An 18,802-nucleotide genomic window follows, 5' to 3' on the forward strand; every position below is an offset into this window, starting at 1 on the left:
GTCAACATGGAACAGTTCCTTTATCAGTGAAGCATTTGAGTTCCTGCTGAAGAAAGACGTTGATTTACAGCTAGGTGTTCTGAAGCTCCTTGTCAGCAAAGTGAATGGGAAAGAGCTGGAGGAAGCACTGGAAGAATTTAATGACAAGGTAAACTAGCACTTTGAGTTAGGCTCCATGAAGAAAGTGCAGGATTTGTTTAAAGGACACTTCTTACTCTAGCGCTTTGAGAAAGAGCATTACCTTCTCTCTCCTTTCTTGCCCTTGTGTTATTGTTCTGTGTTGGCTGTTAAACTACAGATACTCTTCTTATATTCTACCCTCTGCAGAATGCCAATACTTTTGTTACCTGAATGGTAAGAAAGCAGCCATCACTATAACAGGATGCAGTGCAGTCTAGAGAATGCATGTAACCCAAGATTGTGAGCCAGGACGCTTAGGTTGTGTTCCTTCCCCTGACTTGCTTTCTGGCTTGGGGCAAATCACTGTGTTTCTTGGTGTCCCATTTTCCTCATGTGTAAAGTAGGGATACAATGTTGCCCTCTCTCACGGGGTGTGGGGAGCTGTCAGTAAAGCTGGTTGAATAGAAAGAAAATATTATGACAGATTGATAAGCCAACTTCAGCTCATAAATGGTTTCCTAGCATGAAAAACAGCGAAATTCATAACTAGTATTACTAGTGACAAATCGATTGTCCATCTCTGGTTGTGAGGCCTAAAGAATTAGCATTTGTGAAACTCCTCAGGATCCCTGGCTGACTGGAGCTATAGCCGGGTGATGTACAGGATGCTGATTGTTACCCAATATCAAAGATAAAATATTTATGTTGCAGGTTGTTAACTCCTCACTGATCCCATCAGAATGGAAAGGCTTTGCACTGGAAGCATTATGGGATGGGAAGCTGAGACACGAAGAGCTTTATAACAAGACAGAGTTTGTGGGGCCATGGTTCCAGAAGAGGTTAAGGCCTTTTTTAGCCGCAGTCTCTATCAACATACTCCAGTGCCTTCAGAATGAGACCTTGGGATGCGCGCAGTATCAAGCAATGTATGTTTCACTGGTTATATCTAGTCTCATGAGTAAATATCTCCCGTCTCCCAACTCTCTGTGTTAGAAATGGATCCGTGTCTTGGATTCAATTCAGTTAGTGTTCCTGAGGGCCTGAGCTTATGAGGGACTGTGCTGTCTGCTGCCATTTATATCGGTGAGAGCTGGAAGTGCTTAGCACCAAGCAGTAAGTGCTGAACATCAGGCTGGATCAGGATCTGAGTTTGACACCTTCCTGGGTTATGGATGCAGGATAGATAGATAGATACTGTATCTATATAAGTGACTGATACCTTAGATTTGGTAACATCTGCTTCTTTGATGAGCGAGTTGGAGAGATTAATCAGGGAAAGAGAGAGAGAGAAGAATGTTAGGGAAAGGTGGAATGAGAGCTACGTAAGACAGCGGTTCAGAGCCTGGTGTGTGGGCATGGTCCCCACAGTGGGAGAGCAGCATGTACTGATCATGTGTACAACATTCACAGCCAGGCGAGGAGATTCTGTGACCTCTCCTTTAAATGGAATCTATGATAAACAGCCATATTGAGATTGAAGACTGAGAGGCAAAAAGCTGAATGGGGCATCTTGCCTGTGCGAACTAATCTGCCCCTTCTTTCTCTGTGATGTATCATTCCCTGTTCCAGAGTTAAAGGCCTGGATCTGGAATTTAAAGAGATGAGCCACAGTACCCAAGAGGAAGTCTACAGTGCTTTCCAGCTTCCTTACCTAAAAGGGTTAAACACTGCAGGTAAGGGAAGGCAAACCTGACACATCGCTGGATGTTTTCAGGAGATTTTAATGGTGGATTGGCTCTGACACTTGGAGTGCCAGGTAGGCAGTGATTCCTGCTGGAGAGCTCAGTCTATGCAGAGAGCTGCCTGGCAAAGGGGCTGCAAATGCCCTGTAGTACAAGCATGGGCAGCCCAGAAACCAGCACATTTTTCAATGCTGACTTAGAACTTGGATATTTTTGCTGAAGCCTCTTCAAGTTTTATTGAGAGGTGCTGGGGCAGGGCAGATCCTGGCCTTTTGAATAGCCTCAGCAGCGTCTGATCTCATGGCAATTTCTAGTGAAGCATCATTTTTTCAGCATCACGTTTCATTTGAGCTGCTAGAGGTTCCCCATGGCTGTGCATTGTTCTCTTGCAGGATCAGCATGTGTTGATGGCCTTAACACCAGCACTGCTTGGCTAACGGTCAACTTTAGAAACTTCAGCAGACACGCTGCATATCACGACTTGCTCTCTCTGAACTCCAGATTTAACGGGGTAAGTAGTGGCTATGATTATTCCTACATATAGAGACAGGCATGGTTATATTCTGGGAGTAGGACCCTGTTCTAAATGAGTTGCTGGCTTCAGGCTGCTTCCTAGTCAGACAGGTGCTAATAATCAGAAACCTCGTTGTCATTGCCGTTGCTGAACAGCTCCCTGGTGGAGGTCCCAGCAGAGAGGTCAGTGCTTGATTGTGTCCTGGAGAATGAACTACCCTAGGAGTGGTTCCTGGGGCCAATGGCTGAAACACATGGGTATCAGCGAGTGTGGGGGACACTTACCCTGTTACTGTCCATGTGGTGCCTGTTGTGTGGATAAATACGAGCCATGAGCCTGCAGAAATCAAAAGCTCTGCAGAAAATCAACTCAACTGCATCCTTCACCAGCACGGAGGGTTTTCTGAAAACTAGAGCAACGTGTGTTTTGCCTTGAGTCACTAAAATTACTGCTCTGGGCATCCTTCCTACCTAACGCAGATGTTTCATTCCTATCCCTTCTCCTTTCACTCTGCCTCTCTCTTAGTTCGATGTGCCCAGTGGTTTGACAGTAAAGCAGCATGCGCAGTTATCAGCCATGCAGGGGACCTTGCAGACCCCCAAAGATGTTCAGAGACTGATGAGTTTTCTGACCACCTCTACAGTCACCGAGTACATCGATGAATTGAACAGACAGGTCAGGCTGGTGAGAGTCATTCCAGTGTCCAGGCCATCGCCTGCCACTGGAGGAATTGTCATTGAAGGCAGTGGAACTTTTATGCAAAAACCCACGGCAGGGTTCATAGCCCCGATAGGCTCAACTTCCTCAAAAATGTTGGGGTACTTTTATGGGAGTGTAGGTACAATACGGTATCTGTTCTGCGTGCCCATCCATGGGTGACACGTTCCTTATTTCTCCAAAAAGAACATGTAGATCCAGAGAGGGAAGATGAGGCTTGGGGTGAGATACTGCAGCTGGGAGGAATTTGGGACCGGGAGAACTGTGCTTTTATTTTCAAAGTAGAGTGTGTCTCCATTGGGCATCTGGGCAAGGGTGTGAGGATGGGAGTGGAAAAGAGGCAGAGGGGGAATCTAAAAGCAAGCAGTGCTCTCCAGAGACTAGAGACCTATTGGAATGAGATAACCAGCTCCCTTCCCAGTGGCTTCGAATCCAAGACACCTTGGGCCACATCTTCTGCTGGTGTCCTGCATAGTTCCTTTGACTTCAGCAGCACTATGTCAGTTCACATCAGCTGAGGACCTGCCCCCAACAGCTCTCCATTTCTGGTTCCCTTTGCTCCAGGCCAGCTTGAGTCTGAAGGGGGACATCAGAGCCACACTGCTACAGCACGTCCTAGCTGCAGCCCAGCCAATATTTCAGAAGACAGATGATGCTGAATTTGTGCACTGGATGGATCCTCGCCTTGCAGGCTTGATCTCAGGACTGAACAGCACCCATGTCCCACTTGTTTTCAGCGGTCTAGAATCTAGAAACTGCTCTGCCATCAACGCTGTGTAGGAGCTATTTCCTTCCCCTGTTTATCATAGGACTGGCTCAGACTATTATTATCATCAATTAAAGCTGGTTGGAAAAGGTTATTCCCCTCTCTGGTTTGGAAGTTTTGATTTTTCAGCAAAACATCTAAGTCCAAAAGATGTCAGCCAAACCCTGACATACTTTGGTTCTGACATGCTGCTGCAGTGCCTCATGGGAGCTGTAGTTCAGGTGCCTCACACTCCCATTCTCCTCTATACACCAGGCTCCCTAGTTGGACTACATCTCCCTTGATGCACATTGGACTGCCCTCTTGGTGAGCCAGTGTGGTACATCATGGGTGTCCTTGGTCATAGTATAGACAATGGTTCCTCAAAAACCAAATTTTCTGTCAAAAAACAGTTTTGACAGGAAACTTATGACCACCCCTATCATCAACACTTTTCACGTGCAGAGCACCTTTCAGACAAGGACCTCGAGTAGCACCTTACAAAGATGAGTGGCTATTAGGATTCCCATTTTTCAGAGGGAGAAACAGATGTAGCGAGGCAGTGGCAGAGCTAAGCATAAAGCTCAGGAGCCCTGACTCCTGTTCCTATGATCTAACCAGACATCATTTTACATCCTCTGTTGATTATATGCATATTATTTCTTACCGTGCTGCCCACTGCTAGGTGCAGGTATATAAGGATGCAGTTCCTGCCCTGAAGAGCTGTTACATTGTTTTGATTTGTTTTTTTATGGGGGAAGGGGGTTGTATTAAATTGTATAGATTACACTGAAGCCAGATCTACATGTAATGAAAGCAGTTTATTTCTGTGAACCCTGCACGGCTGCTAAGTTAATAATACAAGGTCCGTGCATTAGAATATTGTGATGATGATGATGATGATGATGGTGTTATATTATGGACACAAGCAACTGGTGGATTCTAGCCTAGATTAAATGCACTGGCTATTCCAGACTGTTGCCGTGTAGAGATGTGCATCTTTTGAATCTCCAGCCAACCCCCTTACCTCCCTCATTCCCGAAAGCATGAGCAAGTTCAGGGTTCCCTGTTTCCAAGGGGCCTCCCAATTTTTCATCTCCATCTCCCCTGAAATACACAAGCAGATTGGCATATTGATATTTTTGGTCCATCCAAACAGTGGTTAGCCTTAATCTGGTCCCAGGGTCCAAACCCCTGGCTCCTGGTGGAATTTCCCAGCCAAGTCACTGGACTTCATGCCTCAGTCAACCCAGCTGGAGAGTGGGGTGAAAAACCTCCCAAGAATACACCATCCCCGAGCTGAGTTTACCGGGGCTCCTATCCAAATCCCACTGAGGCCAGTTCAGACTCTTGATGGGAACGTCAACAGGAGTTTGATTAGGCCTTTGAATACCAGGAGGGGGTTGCTAAGCTGCTTAACTGGAATGAGTTAAGTGATGTATCTTCTGTGTTACAGAGTAACTGTGCTTAATAGCTCCATCACCGACTTCAGCAACACCACACGACAGAGCATTTACCAGGGGATACTGAACGTGACAGCTGGTAAGGAGCATTGTTCATGAAAAGGTTTCACTAAACGATTCAGCTGCTTTGACAAAACGTTAACCTTTCATTGTAATTGGTTCTTTCCACTCCTCTGAGCCCCACTCCCTTGCATTATTTTTAAGCCATTGTCATAGATTCATAGATTCATAGACTCTAGGACTGGAAGGGACCTTGAGAGGTCATCGAGTCCAGTCCCCTGCCCTCATGGCAGGACAAAATACTGTCTAGACCATCCCTGATAGACATTTATCTAACCTACTCTTAAATATCTCCAGAGATGGAGATTCCACAACCTCCCTAGGCAATTTATTCCAGTGTTTAACTACTCTGACACTTAGGAACTTTTTCCTAATGTCCAACCTAAATCTCCCTTGCTGCAGTTTAAGCCCATTGCTTCTTGTTCTATCATTAGAGGCTAAGGTGAACAAGTTTTCTCCCTCCTCCTGATGACACCCTTTTAGATACCTGAAAACTGCTATCAGGTCCCCTCTCAGTCTTCTTTTTTCCAAACCAAATAAACCCAATTCCTTCAGCCTTCCTTCATAGGTCATGTTCTCAAGACCTTTAATCATTCTTGTTGCTCTTCTCTGGACCCTCTCCAATTTCTCCACATCTTTCTTGAAATGCGGTGCCCAGAACTGGACACAATATTCCAGTTGAGGCCTAACCAGTGCAGAGTAGAGCGGAAGAATGACTTCTTGTTTCTTGTTTACAACACACCTGTTAATGCATCCCAGAATCACGTTTGCTTTTTTTGCAACAGTATAACACTGTTAACTCATATTTAGCTTGTGGTCCACTATGACCCCTAGATCTCTTTCTGCCATACTCCTTCCTAGACAGTCTCTTCCCATTCTGTGTGTGTGAAACTGATTGTTCCTTCCTAAGTGGAGCACTTTGCATTTGTCTTTATTGAACTTTGTCCTTTTCCCTCTGATTATTTCAGGTTCTTCTCTACGGTGCTACGCCACAAACGCTAGCTTCGCCATTTATCTAAGAGAGACGTTTCAGGGCTTTGCTGCTTTTCTGAATCTGAGAGATCTCGCCTCAATCATTCCAGCATCTGAAATCCAACAGGTACTGGAATAGCTAGGAAATGTGTTTGCGATCTTGCTATAACCCACATTTACACATACAGCCCACCTGAACAATCCTGTGAATTTGTACACGTATTCAGAGCCTGGTCTCCACATTTACTTTTTGCCTAATGCAGGAGGGGGCATTCTGCCTCCTGACGTACCTCCTTTTTGGGGAGACATTCTTTCAGAGTTTCTCTCAGTTACTAGTCCAATTGCTAGTGGCACGTCTCTCTCTCTCTCTCTCTCTCTCTCTCTCTCTCTCTCTCTCATATTTACAGGGGACCAATCACAGTAGTATCTGAGCCAACTGCCCCATTCCACTCTTCTGTTCATCATTGACCTATGTTTAATGAAGTCTCTTGAAAGTTTCTAATGCGCTTTAAACAGCCTGTTGTCACACAGGTGAAATAAGAGGCTGGCCTTGGAAAGTTCTACCTGTACTCACATTGGAGCAATTCAAGTGAGCTCTCCTATGAGTAAAGTTTACAGAGCTGGACCCTAAATGGATAGATCTGAGTCTAGTTCCTAATGGACAAGTTGTTCAGTCCACACTACCAAAACCATCACTTCATGTGGCACTAATTGACTCCATTGTTGACAATCTCAGCAGAGAGACCAAGGGCTAACTGGCCACCGAGTCTGAACTCCACTTTCATTGCTAGAGGTGATCCATTCCAGTTCAGAGTTGGGCACATTGGTAGGAGAGAGCAGAGGGAAGTTACCAGCTCTGTGGTTTATACCCATTCTGTATATGAACAGGCTTCAGGGTTATCAATCCAGCACCTATCACCCATACAACAGTCACAGCAAACAGTTCCTGCTGTCTAAGAGTCGCTACCATCAGCCTTCTCCAGCCTAATCCTTATCTCTTCATCCCAGATTGTGAATACAATGGCCCCAGCTGCACTGGCAGATTTGTCATCCGGTTCTGACTTTCTCAATGACAACAACTTCCTGACTGTTCTTCTGAAGAACTATAAAAGGAGAGGGGCCTTCATTGACCTGTTTAATAAGAGGAGCATTGTGGTAGGTCAGATATTTGCTTCTCCCTTTCCATAAGTCCAAATGAACCTCCATATTGTAATGGGTTTTGCACAGAAACACCCCACCAGGTACTTGAATTAACAGGGGTCCAAATCAAGAGAATTCAGTGAGTTCCAGAGGCAGCAAAGGGATATTGAAAATGTGTCCGGACATTGCAAGTACTAAAAATCAGGAAACTCCTTGCCTTTGGGATATATTGGATCTTGCAGGGTGTTCTTGGAAGTTGAGAGTATTTTATTGGGTTTTATAATATAGGAAGGACAAACAAGGAGAAAAAATTACATCTACAACTAAAAATGACTATGGGACCAAGAGCTCCATTAATATCTTCCAAGGTGCAATCTGAATAATCAAGCACAGACTAGAGTAAAGAAGGGTATATTGCTGCCATTTTCCTTTGCCTTCCCTCTAGGACACCCTCCCAAATGACACCATTACGGCCATTCTTGCTGGCGTGTGGCCTGAGGTGTTGAGGAGTGACAACGAGACAGTGGTGGACACGTGGCTCAGTGCACGTCTGTCACAATATTTCAGTTTTATCCAAGGCAACATACTGAACTTCAGCGGGACCCGGAATGCCAGCTGCACAGCGTTCCGCAAGATGTAAGCACCTTCAGGGGAGCACGGGTGTTACAAGTATTTCTGATCCTTATTTGAACAAATTTCTTGACATTTATGGGTCTGTAACACAAAATACTCAGAGTCGCAGAACATTTCTTAACATTTCCTTGTTCCATCCTTGTTTCGAGTCCATCCAGCTTCCCGGTCTATATGAGGAAGCCATCCTGTTGCTTAGCTGCATACCTGTTCCTTTCCCCATTTCTAGGATGTATTTGTTTTTGCTGTCTAATCTTCACTACTCTGTTGTTTCCGTTTCTCCATACAGCGTGGGCAAACTGAGCAATAACATTACAGCTTTCAAGGTCAGCCAGCAAGAGATCTATAATTTCACCAAAGCCTATCTCACTGGTAAGTCTCAACGTCCGGCCTAGGAGCAGATGGTCTGCTAGAGAATAGCCTGTATTCTCCTCTCACATGATAGTGAGAAGTTAATGTTTGAGCCCCGCCTTGGATCTGGTTTAGGCTGAAATTTCAGAGGTCAGGTTCAAGGCAGAATCTGGGCTGGGTTTGAGTTTGGATTCTGCAGTGCTAGAATTGCAGTAAGTATTTGCAAGAAATTTTAACTTCCAGCAGTAGAACGCAGCGCAGATATCTATAGTTACAGAGCTTTATCTCTAGCTGCACCACCTGGTTTATGATTTAACTGTCATTTATTATACAGCAACAAGTGCTAGGCCCAGATGTTACAATGCCAATGACCCACGCACAGCAAACTGGTTTGCTGCTTACCTTGGGCGTTCCATCCGCTACAGCAGTGCGGACGATGTAAGATCATTCATCAACAACAACGCAACACTTGTAAGTATGCTGGCTGGGGGCTTCAGTGTGATAGTGGCCTGCCATGCAAGCCAACGTGGACATTACCACAGCATGAGATTCTAGGCCTGGACCTAGCTCCAACTGAAGTTAGGGGTAAAGCTTGCATTGAATTCAATGGGTGTGGGAGCGGGTCCATTGAGAAGAGAAACACAGGCTTGTGAGCTCCCCCTGGTGGCATGGTCAAGGCCGCTATCGGGCCCCAAAACAGCTCTGCCAACCACAGCTGGACCTCAGACAGCAGCAGAACCTGTTATCATGGGGAAAATGCACAACTCCTATAGAGTTAAGTTTATGAGAGTTAAGTATCAGAGGGTAGCCGTGTTAGTCTGGATCTGTAAAAGGCAGCAAAGAGTCCTGTGGCACCTTATAGACTAACAGAAGTATTGGAGCATAAGCTTTCATGGGTGAATACCCACTTCGTCAGATGCACGCTTATGCTCCAATACTTCTGTTAGTCTATAAAGTGCCACAGGACTCTTTGTCCTTTTTATAAGGGTCGATATCCTTCAAAGTGGGAAGGTCTCCACTTACGTAGTTAAGGTGCAGTCCAAGAGCCAGGTTCTTCTGGGACGCCAGTTCCTTGGGTGGGAGGGAAGGGGTTTTTTGACAAGGGACAAGGACAGGTACACTCATGGAGCCTTGGCAGGCATGGAAAATAAACTCAGCATCCTACCCAGACTTACTCCCCATGTGCTCACTGGGGCCCCCTGCCCTATATACCATGAAAAGAACTCAGTGACACAGTCTGTATTTGCCTTGAATCCACCTTGGGCACTGCGCACATGTGAGATTTAGCTTTGCAGGTTCCTGTAGGGAAAAGACAAAGATCTTTGCTGTCAACAATCCACACGCTTTACTTCTCCTACTCCAAGCAGACACCCAGCCCAACTTCCTGTGAAGTATTCTGAGTAGCATACTCCAACAGGTGTTTCCTGTGCTAAGAAGTACTGTATTTAGCGGGCTTTAAAAATTTTTTTGGCTTAATCTCAGAGTTGCTGAGCGCTGTCAGTTCCTGCTGAAGTCTACAGAAGCAGCAGATGCTCAACATCTCTGAAAATCACGCTGAGCGTGGACTGACGCTACACATTCGCCCTTTCCTAGCTCCAGGGTCTAGCCATAAACCCAGACAATCTGAGACTCATCAGCCACACAAGAATCCATAAGGACGTAGCAGAGCTGTATGCCACAGCGCTGTTTGCCAAGAATTCAAACTTCAGTCTTGACACGTGAGTAAGAAATATTTATTAACACTAAAAACAAAGAAAATTTGCAGGAGAGGAATTAAGATGGTGAGTTTGCTTCCTTGTACTGTGCAAGCATTTATAGAAGAGCATCTATTGTTCATTTAAATTTATACACACGCTCATTATATTTATGAGAGTGGGGTGAAAAATGGTAAGTTTCATGAAAAAAAAACCACCACACAAATCTTTTTGTTTTATTGATTTTTTTGTGAATTTTTTTTAATGTTTTTGATTTTTTAATTTTTTTCTCGTTTTTCAGTTTTTTGTCCCCCCTCCCCTTTTTCCCCCCCTCCTCTGAAGAAGGATGGTGGGGAAGAAAGAGGAAAAACAAAAAAATAAGCAAACAAAAATGAAACCTTAAAACTGATTGGTTGAAATATTAGAAAATTTTGAAAAGAAACCAGAAAGATTCTATATGAACATTTTCATTTTTTAAAAAAAGTCCATTTTAATAGGAAAAAAAGTTTCAAATGAGAAATATTGGCCAGCTGTATAAATAATAGCCAATTGCAGACACTCTCTGTCTCACCCAACCACCTACCCTACTAACATGTTTTTCATTTCACTTTGCTCAAAGCCTTCCAGACCAGCTCCTCTGCTTTGCCAGACGTTCTACTGCAATACGCCTGCTCAACTCCAGTGCTTCACTGAACATCATTGCTAGGATAAACCTCCATTGTGGCCCTTCAAATGCATCAGAACTCAAAGACCCCTTTACCACTGACCACCAGGTAAGTATCCAGAGGTCTGTGTGATGTTTCTTAGCTTTTCAGAAGCCAGAGGGACATCCCATCAGAGTGTAATTCTAGGGGGAGGTCAGGTGCAGGGCTCTGGGGAAGTGTTGAATCGGAGTTTGCAGCTCAAACCTCTCTCTGTAAAGGCTGAATCCCAACACTCCAAAATTTCAGGGAAGTTTGGCTTGGAACCAGTCATCTGTGTGGTTTGGGTTTGACCCTTAATTTAGTTATAAAGTTTAGATCCAGACCCAGAGTCTCAATATAGGTTGACCATCTGGAGATTGGCTTCTAGGCCATAGTAATAAAAAACCCAATATTCCTGAGCAGAATTTTGTCTCAGGTGAATGTTCCACAGAATTTTCTAGGTGGACTTATTAGCGATTTGTCGATTATTATTTACAATTTTCATCTCCCTTTCCTTCCAGCTTGCAACTATGCTCGTAGCTCAGATCACTGCTTTTGGTGCAAGGACCCTGGCTGCTTTGGGGCAGCAAGCCGTGGGGCTGACCTCTGGGCAGATTTTAGAACTCAGAGCACAGGATACAGAAGATCCACTGGCCTTGCAGTCGCTTGGACAAGTCAACGGCTGGGATAGGGGACAATCTCAAGGGCTGATGAATAAGTTAATCAGCAGTAATTTCACGGTAGGAATTTGTCATCTTGTTAAGTGGGTCTGAACAGAGCATCTCTTGGTGATGTTATTTTGCCCATTTTGTATCTAGTGCACATATATTTTGATTGCACATTCATCATTAGTGGAGCTGGCACACTCCCTGTTGACTCGGCTTTTAGCTGAAAAGTCAGTTTCTATGGGGTTGAGCGGAGGGTTCGGGATGGGGAAGACTCCAGTAAATGCTGCACCTTAGAGCTCTAGTCGGGTCTGCTCTGTGTTTTCTTCTCATTGCAGTTTGATACGGCAGAGGCATTCCAGAGACTCGGAACGTTGGTGCCAGGCCTCCCCAGTCGCATCTTCAGTAACGTCACAGCAGACACTGCGATGAAGATGGCTAAGAATGCCAATTTCCATAGAGCCATCAAGAAGGCTCCTGGCTATTTAAAGAGAGCTTTTGTGGACAAGGTAAGCAAAACTGTTAGGTGAGAACCTGCCTTCTTTCTTATTATTGAGCATCTGGGTCCCTCTGACAGCTGGGAGCAGATTATTCTTATAAGGGAAACATGGTCTAGATGAAATTACTATAAGGTGGGTGCACAACTGTAGTCAAAGAGTAGTTGTGGATGATTCACTGTCAAACAGGGAGAACGTATCTAGCAGGATCCTACAGGGTTCCGTCCTGGGACTGGTACTATTCAATATTCTCATTAATGACTTGGATAATGGAATGAAGTATATGCAGAGTGGAAACATTTGTGGATGCTTATAACATTTGTGGATGACACCAAGCTGGGAGGGGTTGCAAACACCATGGATGACAGGTTTAGAATTAAAAATGACCTTGACAAATTGAAGAATTGGTCGAATTTCAACAAGTTGAACTGCAGTAAAGACAAGTGCAAAATAGTGTTCCTAGGAAGGAAAAATCAAAAGCACATCTACAAAATGGGGAATAACTGGCTAGACGGCAGAGCTGCTGAAAAGGTTCTGGGGGTTATAGTGTATTACAAATTGAATATGAGGCAACATTGTGATGCAGTTGTGAGAAAGGCTAATATCATTCTGGGGTGTATTAACAGGAGGAAATTTCCCACTCTACTCAGCGCTGGTGAAACCTCAGCTGGAGTACTGTGTCCAGTTTTGGGAGGCCACGCTTTAGGAAAGATGTGGACAAATTGGAGAGGGACCAGAGGAGAGTGACAAAAATGATAAAAGGTTTAGAAGACCCAACCAGTGAGGAAAGGTTAAAAAAATTGGGTATGCTTAGTCCTGAGAAAAGAAGACTGAGGGGGAACATGATAACAGTCTTCAACTATGCTATGGGCTGTTATCAAAAGGACTGTGATCAATTGTTCTCCATGTCCATTGGAGGTAGGACAAGAAGGAATAGGCTTAATCTGCATTTAGGTTAGATATTAGGAAAAACTTTCTAAGTATGAGTAGCTAAACTCTGGAATAGGCTTCCAAGAGACCTTGTGGAATCCCCATCACTGGAGGGTGTTACCTGTCAAGTATGGTGTCGGGATTTATTTGGTCATGCCACAATGCAAGGGTCTGGACTAGATGAATTCTCAAGGTCCCTTTGAGTCCTACATTTCTATGGCAAGCAAAATGTAGTGTAGATTAGCCAGAAACCCAGATCTGCAGCCCAAGCCATCGAATTTTCTGGGGCTGGAATTGCAAAATGTGGAGATCCCGTCAGAAAATTTGAGCATCTGGCTATTATTGGCCCGATTCTTTCATCCCAATGCATTAAAAGCATTTATGGGGCAAGGCACGCTGGAGGTCAAGCCATGTATTTTGATAAGTTGATGGTATCCCTTGCAGATCATCTCCAATTCCTCATCGCTGAATGACATTTTAAATAACGTGCCAGATGATTTGGTGGACCAGGTTCCAATTCCATTGTTGGTGTTTCGAGACGAGCTCCTAGATCTTCGCAAAATCAATGAGAAACAATGGTCACCAGAGCAGGTGCTGTTAAGGGCTTGTCTCATTCTCTTCATTTCCAGAAGGATGTTTAAGGCTGATGCTAGAGTTAGTTATATGTTAAATCAGTGAAGGGTTGACCTAAGTGAGGGCTGGGATCTGCATTCAGAGAGGAGTTTATTAGGTTTAAGGCTGCATTTAACTACATGTGGGAGGTGAAGGCCCCGGGGACATTTTGTGAGAGGTGCTGTATAAATGTGTATTATTTTATCTACATGCTCTTCTTTTAACTACCCACGGTTTCTCAGACATCTCCATGACCTGCACAAATCTGAGTGGTGTGAACATTAAGGAAGTTGTTTGCCACTTATAAAAATGATTATGGAGCGGTCAGAGCCCTCAGCAAGACATGTAATCACAGAGTAATGTTAGCTTTCTTCTTTTCTCTGTGAGGTTGGTTCACATGGCTCTTGGCTTGTCATCCCCATGTCTTGTCTGTCTGAGTGTGTTTTGTTCTCCCTCACAGGCAGCTGTGTTTTTTGTGGATGTATTGAATGCTACCGATAGTTACACTGAGTAAGTACTATGTTTTCAGAACGCCAAGCTTTGTGGGTAGATAAAATAATCTCAGTAGACGGCTTATACGGATCTATATCATATGTGCTTCTGACGCTGCTAAGGATCAGCGTGACAGGCTGCTTGGATGTGGGCCAGATTTCAAAGATACATACGCACCTAAATGCCTTTGCATACGTGGTCCTGGATGCTTAGGTGGAGTTTAAATACCTCTGTGTAGTGTTTTATTGTGGAACAAAAACGGAAGTGTAAAGAAGGCCCTCTCTTTAAATCCAAACACAAATACAAGGGCTTCCCTCAGCTAAAATCCAGGTGTAGGCTGTTTGCCTCACCCAAGGTTAAAGCAAAGGCTGAAGGCTGGCTTATGTCAGGACAGAAGGCAGCATGCAGCCTAGGGTGTGTTTTGTATAATTCCCCTCCAATTGTGACAGCTTATGATCATGGTCTCTTGCATATAGACAAACCTACAGCCATTGGTTGTAGAGACTAGAGGCAGCCTGGAATTTCCTCTGGCTTGTGATCAAGCTTCCTCTTTGAGTAAAATCTCATTTCAAAGGCCCTGTGCCCATGAAGAACTAACCCACCCTGAATTTAGCCTTTCAGCAGCAGTGCTGCAAGGTTTCCAGTGCGGCGCAGCCAGCAGACTGTCGCCTGACAAGATCTCGTCGCTGGTTGAACATGTGAAAAACAAAAAAGCAGTGCTGAGCACTCACCAGGTAGGAGGTTCCTTGTCTTAACACTGGCTGGGGTAGAAAGCCAGGAGATCATGTTATTAACATGTGTGTAACATGTTGCTGTCTGGTAGATGCGCCACACATTCCAGGGAATCACTACACTGAAAGTTACAGACTATGTTTTTTAAAGTGTGGGTAGAAATGCACAAAGCCCCCTGCAAAACACTGCATTGTCCTGCAATGGCAGTGCCCCAGGAGGTGGGCCTGGATTTCAGCCTGACTCTGGTTGAAATGAATCCTGTAATAGGGTTTTCCCAAGCCCAGCATCCAGAACCTTCCTCTGCCTCAGTTTCCCTACTCTCATGTTAGCCAGCAGGCCAGTGCATCAGTGAAACTTCCAGCAGAGTCACTGTTTCATTCTCTTTTCTGAGGGATGCACTTATTGTTCAAACACAGCTCAACGTCAGTCAGGACAGGTCAGCCAGGTCCTGCCACCTCTGAACTCCACTACTGCTCCCGACACTGCATCTATCCCCAGCCAGGATCCATCTCGCTGGTCTGATAAGCCCCTTTCCAGCCTCTTCTCTGATCCAGAGTCTGCTGCAGAAACCTCCCTGCACCTCACTCTCCCTTATGTGACCTGCTCCTTGGCCTTTTATCTCAGCAGCTGGGAGGGAGCTGATCAGTCACAGGTGGAGGCTAAACCCAGTCCCCTTAAAGAGACATCCCACCCTAAGACAGACCACCTAAGAGTTCAGCCATAACAGGTTGTCATGTGCTCACATGCTCCTTTTACTTGCCTGTCAAGCTTCATCGGCACTGCAGAAATACAGAGTCATTCCTAAGCTTATGGTCCTAGATTTGCTAAGGGCCTGTTTCCTAACTAATCCCCCGGGGCATGCTTCTGTGGAATGGTAACAATGCAGATGGGTTACCCCAAAAAGCACAGTGGCCCTGACCCTGAGGGATACTGCACACCTCACAAAGGGAGCTGGCTGAAATGGGACTTACCTCGCACCTCCCACCATCAGAGATTTTAAAAATAATTGTCCTGATTCTCCCAGCCCTTCACCCGGGCAAAGTCATTTACCCCAGTTCCAAGTGGGCATTACCAGAATGGTAGCGTTGTACGTCCAGCTGGCACCGGCATAAGGGACGACCCAGGGAGCAAGGCACCATGATCAGCTGATTGCCTCAGTGTAATTCCCTTCACTCCAAGTGGAGTTCAGCTGGGGATGGATTTGACCCATACACACAGAGGACCAAACCAACGTGGGGAAGAAAAGCAATGGCGAAAGCAAAACCGAACTGATGAATATGTGTCTGTGAAGCAGCTGGAGGCATGAATTATTTCATTTAAAAACAAGAGGTCCCCAGTATTCCCACTTGAGTAAACAGGGTTATTTTTCATTTTTTCTCTGACTCTACAGCCCAAGATAAGTTCTAGTTAATGTACTGAAATGTTTTATGAGAAGCAGGTAATATTGACAGTCGTCTGCCTGTTTCTTTCCATCAGTTATCCTGCATGGCCAAAATACTAGCTGCAAAGAACCTGACAGCAAGCTTCACCAGCTACCCACCAGACGTGCTGCTCTTCTTTGAGTAAGTATCTCAGAGGGGCATAAGGGCTCGTTTCCCATGTGAGAAAACAGAAGTCCTGAGTCAGTAGCATTGGGTCATGAGAGTAGCCCCGATTCAAGGCCAATTATGTCCTCGCGTGTCTAAGGATTACTCATGTGAGGGAAGGTTTGCAGAATTGGGCTCTCAGATCCAATCCTGCAGCCCTTACTCATTAAAAATCCCCATCACGGGCGTAAATTCAGCTGGAGCCATCTGGAGCAGAGCTCTAGTAAATATTTTTAAACCCATGGGAGCCCTGGGACATCTGCGAGACTGAAGCCCCGAGCCCCAGGAAATACATGGTGAGAACTTAAGCCCTGCCCATTGGTTTCAGTGGGAGCTTTTTCTGAATAAGGACAGCAAGATGGAGAACTTCAGACCCAAGTCAGCAAAGTATTTAAGCATGTGCTTAACTTTAAGCACAAATGTCCCACTGAAGTCACTAGAAGTACTCCCATGCTTAAAGTTAAGCACACGCTTTAATGCTTCCATGAACTGAGGCCTTAATCCTCCAAGGCCTGGGGTAAAGTTGGGTCTCTGTTTTAATGTAGAGCTTTGAGGGTCGCTGACCACAAGTGGCTGGTAATAAATGCTAGTTCTGGCTATCTGTTAGAAAGCCAGGTGGGCATTTGGCACTGCCTCGCTCTGTGGCAATGCGGAGCCATTGGCAAAGAGAGCATGTCTAGCAGCTGGGAGAGCAGAGGATGCAATGGCACCAGCCCTGATGCAATGTGTGCCTTCTCCTTGGGGAGAGCAGAGCATGGAGCAGAAGTTGATGGGCTTGATTCCTCTTTAAGTCACACCAGAGGATCCCCAGAGTTTAGATTCTGGCCCATCCCGCTCAGAGCAGCATTAGCTCATTGCTCAGGAAAGCTGCTCGTATTACTGTCCCGACGTGCCAGGGACCTCCTCCGGGACAAGTCGCTGAAGAAGGTGCACATGCCGCAAACCACATTTGTCACTTCTGTGGTCTGTTTCCCGCCCTAGTTTACACAATTTCCATTCCTTACAGTTTCACCCAAGTGCAGAATCACACCTGCAAAGAGTTTTACAGTCTGGCTTCCCAAGGGAATCTAAACCTGCTGCCAAATGGATCCGCCCAAAGGACACAACTCCTGAATAATGCATTAGTGTGCCTGGTAAGTTACAATCTACCTTTCAAGTGCACCTTCTTGGTGCTCTAATGATCAGTTCAGTGCTTTAGCGGTAGTATCCATACGCACGACATCAGCGTCCCAGAGTAAATTAAGTCCAGTTAGTTTCCTTTCCTTGCAAATATTAGTTGCTAATATTTGGGGCCAGATCCTGCCACTTTAATGTTGAGTTATAACTTACTCACTAAGTAATTGAGTAAGTTACTATCTGTTGTAAGATAGAGTGGTCAGATACAGCCTTTTGCTTGTAAGCTGGGTGAATACTGAAGGAAAACAAGTTTGAATAGTTCACTCAGAAATATTGCAAAACGTATTGACTATGTCGAGGGATCTCACTCACCCAGCTCTGGGGAGTTGCCTGGTTTATAAGAGAATTCTGACACCTGCTGTGTTGCCTTTTCCCCCAGGGCAAGATGAATAACACACTCAGCAAGGAGCAGCTTAGCAGCCTCGGTGGGTTGGTGTGTGACATGGATCCAGCAGCCATTACAGATTCCGACCCTCAGATCCTGGAGAATCTGAAGCTCTGTCCAGATCTAGCAGGGGCACAGAAAGCTGCTCTCAACGCTGTCCTCAGCAGTGGGGAAAGTCAGGACGGGTAGGCATTTCCCCTTGGGCTGTTCTGGAAAGAACAAAATCAGCCCTGAAATGGAGGGTTATTTGTGTATGGGTTTGACTACAGAATACTGTTTGTGACTTATCTAAACTCTACCTTTTCCTGTGCGGTGCAGGGCTCCTTTCTCTTGGGATTTAGGGAGTTTGCAGAGGCTTGGATCGCTCACTTTGTATCTGAACCGGACAACTTGGAGGTCAGTCAAGGAGGTAGGTTACCCACCTAGGCAGCTTATTAGGGAGATAGATGTGCTGAGTTCACTCTGTGGGAAACAGGGGCTTGCTTCTGAGGTGCACTGGGTTGCATAAGAGTGTATATTATTGTATATTATAGCTGTGATCTAGGTTCCATGCTGTGAAATCCTTTTGTGAGCAGCAGATACTCATGCACTTGGTCTTTCTCTCTTCCTCTCCCTGCTCCCTCCGTTCCTCTATCACCAACCTCTTCTCTCCCTTCACAGATCTTACAATTGTTCGGTCAGCTGAGCTTTCTCCTCTACCAGTCTTGCCATCTGGGACTCCATCTTTCTCTCTTTGGCAAACCCTGATCATTTTTAATTCCTCTCTGCTTTGGTCTGATCCAAAGAAGTCAATGGATCGATTGCCATTGACTTCAGTGGGCAATTGATTATGCTTCTTGTGAGCTAATGCCAGCAGACCTCTGGGCAATTGCCCAGCTTCATCAGTGACTTAGGAACTCTCTCTCTTCCTTTTCCCCAGGGTGTGAGAAAGGCATTCTTCAGAAGTGTTGTAGCTG

At 45.3% G+C, this 18,802-nt stretch overlaps 1 protein-coding gene across 1 annotated transcript; it reads left to right on the plus strand.

Annotated features, from left to right (window-relative positions):
* The first annotated feature begins 11,864 nt into the window (after window positions 1-11,864).
* On the plus strand, window positions 11,865-17,463 carry LOC115659259 (mesothelin-like protein). The gene is made up of 6 exons (XM_030579198.1): window positions 11,865-11,945; window positions 13,308-13,454; window positions 13,936-13,985; window positions 14,581-14,701; window positions 16,176-16,261; window positions 17,292-17,463. Exons 1-6 carry the CDS (start codon window positions 11,865-11,867, stop codon window positions 17,461-17,463), a joined length of 657 nt encoding a protein of 218 aa, XP_030435058.1.
* Window positions 17,464-18,802: the final 1,339 nt, after the last annotated feature.

This window comes from Gopherus evgoodei, chromosome 10, assembly GCF_007399415.2.
Source record: "Gopherus evgoodei ecotype Sinaloan lineage chromosome 10, rGopEvg1_v1.p, whole genome shotgun sequence".
Taxonomy (NCBI): Eukaryota; Metazoa; Chordata; order Testudines; family Testudinidae; genus Gopherus; species Gopherus evgoodei.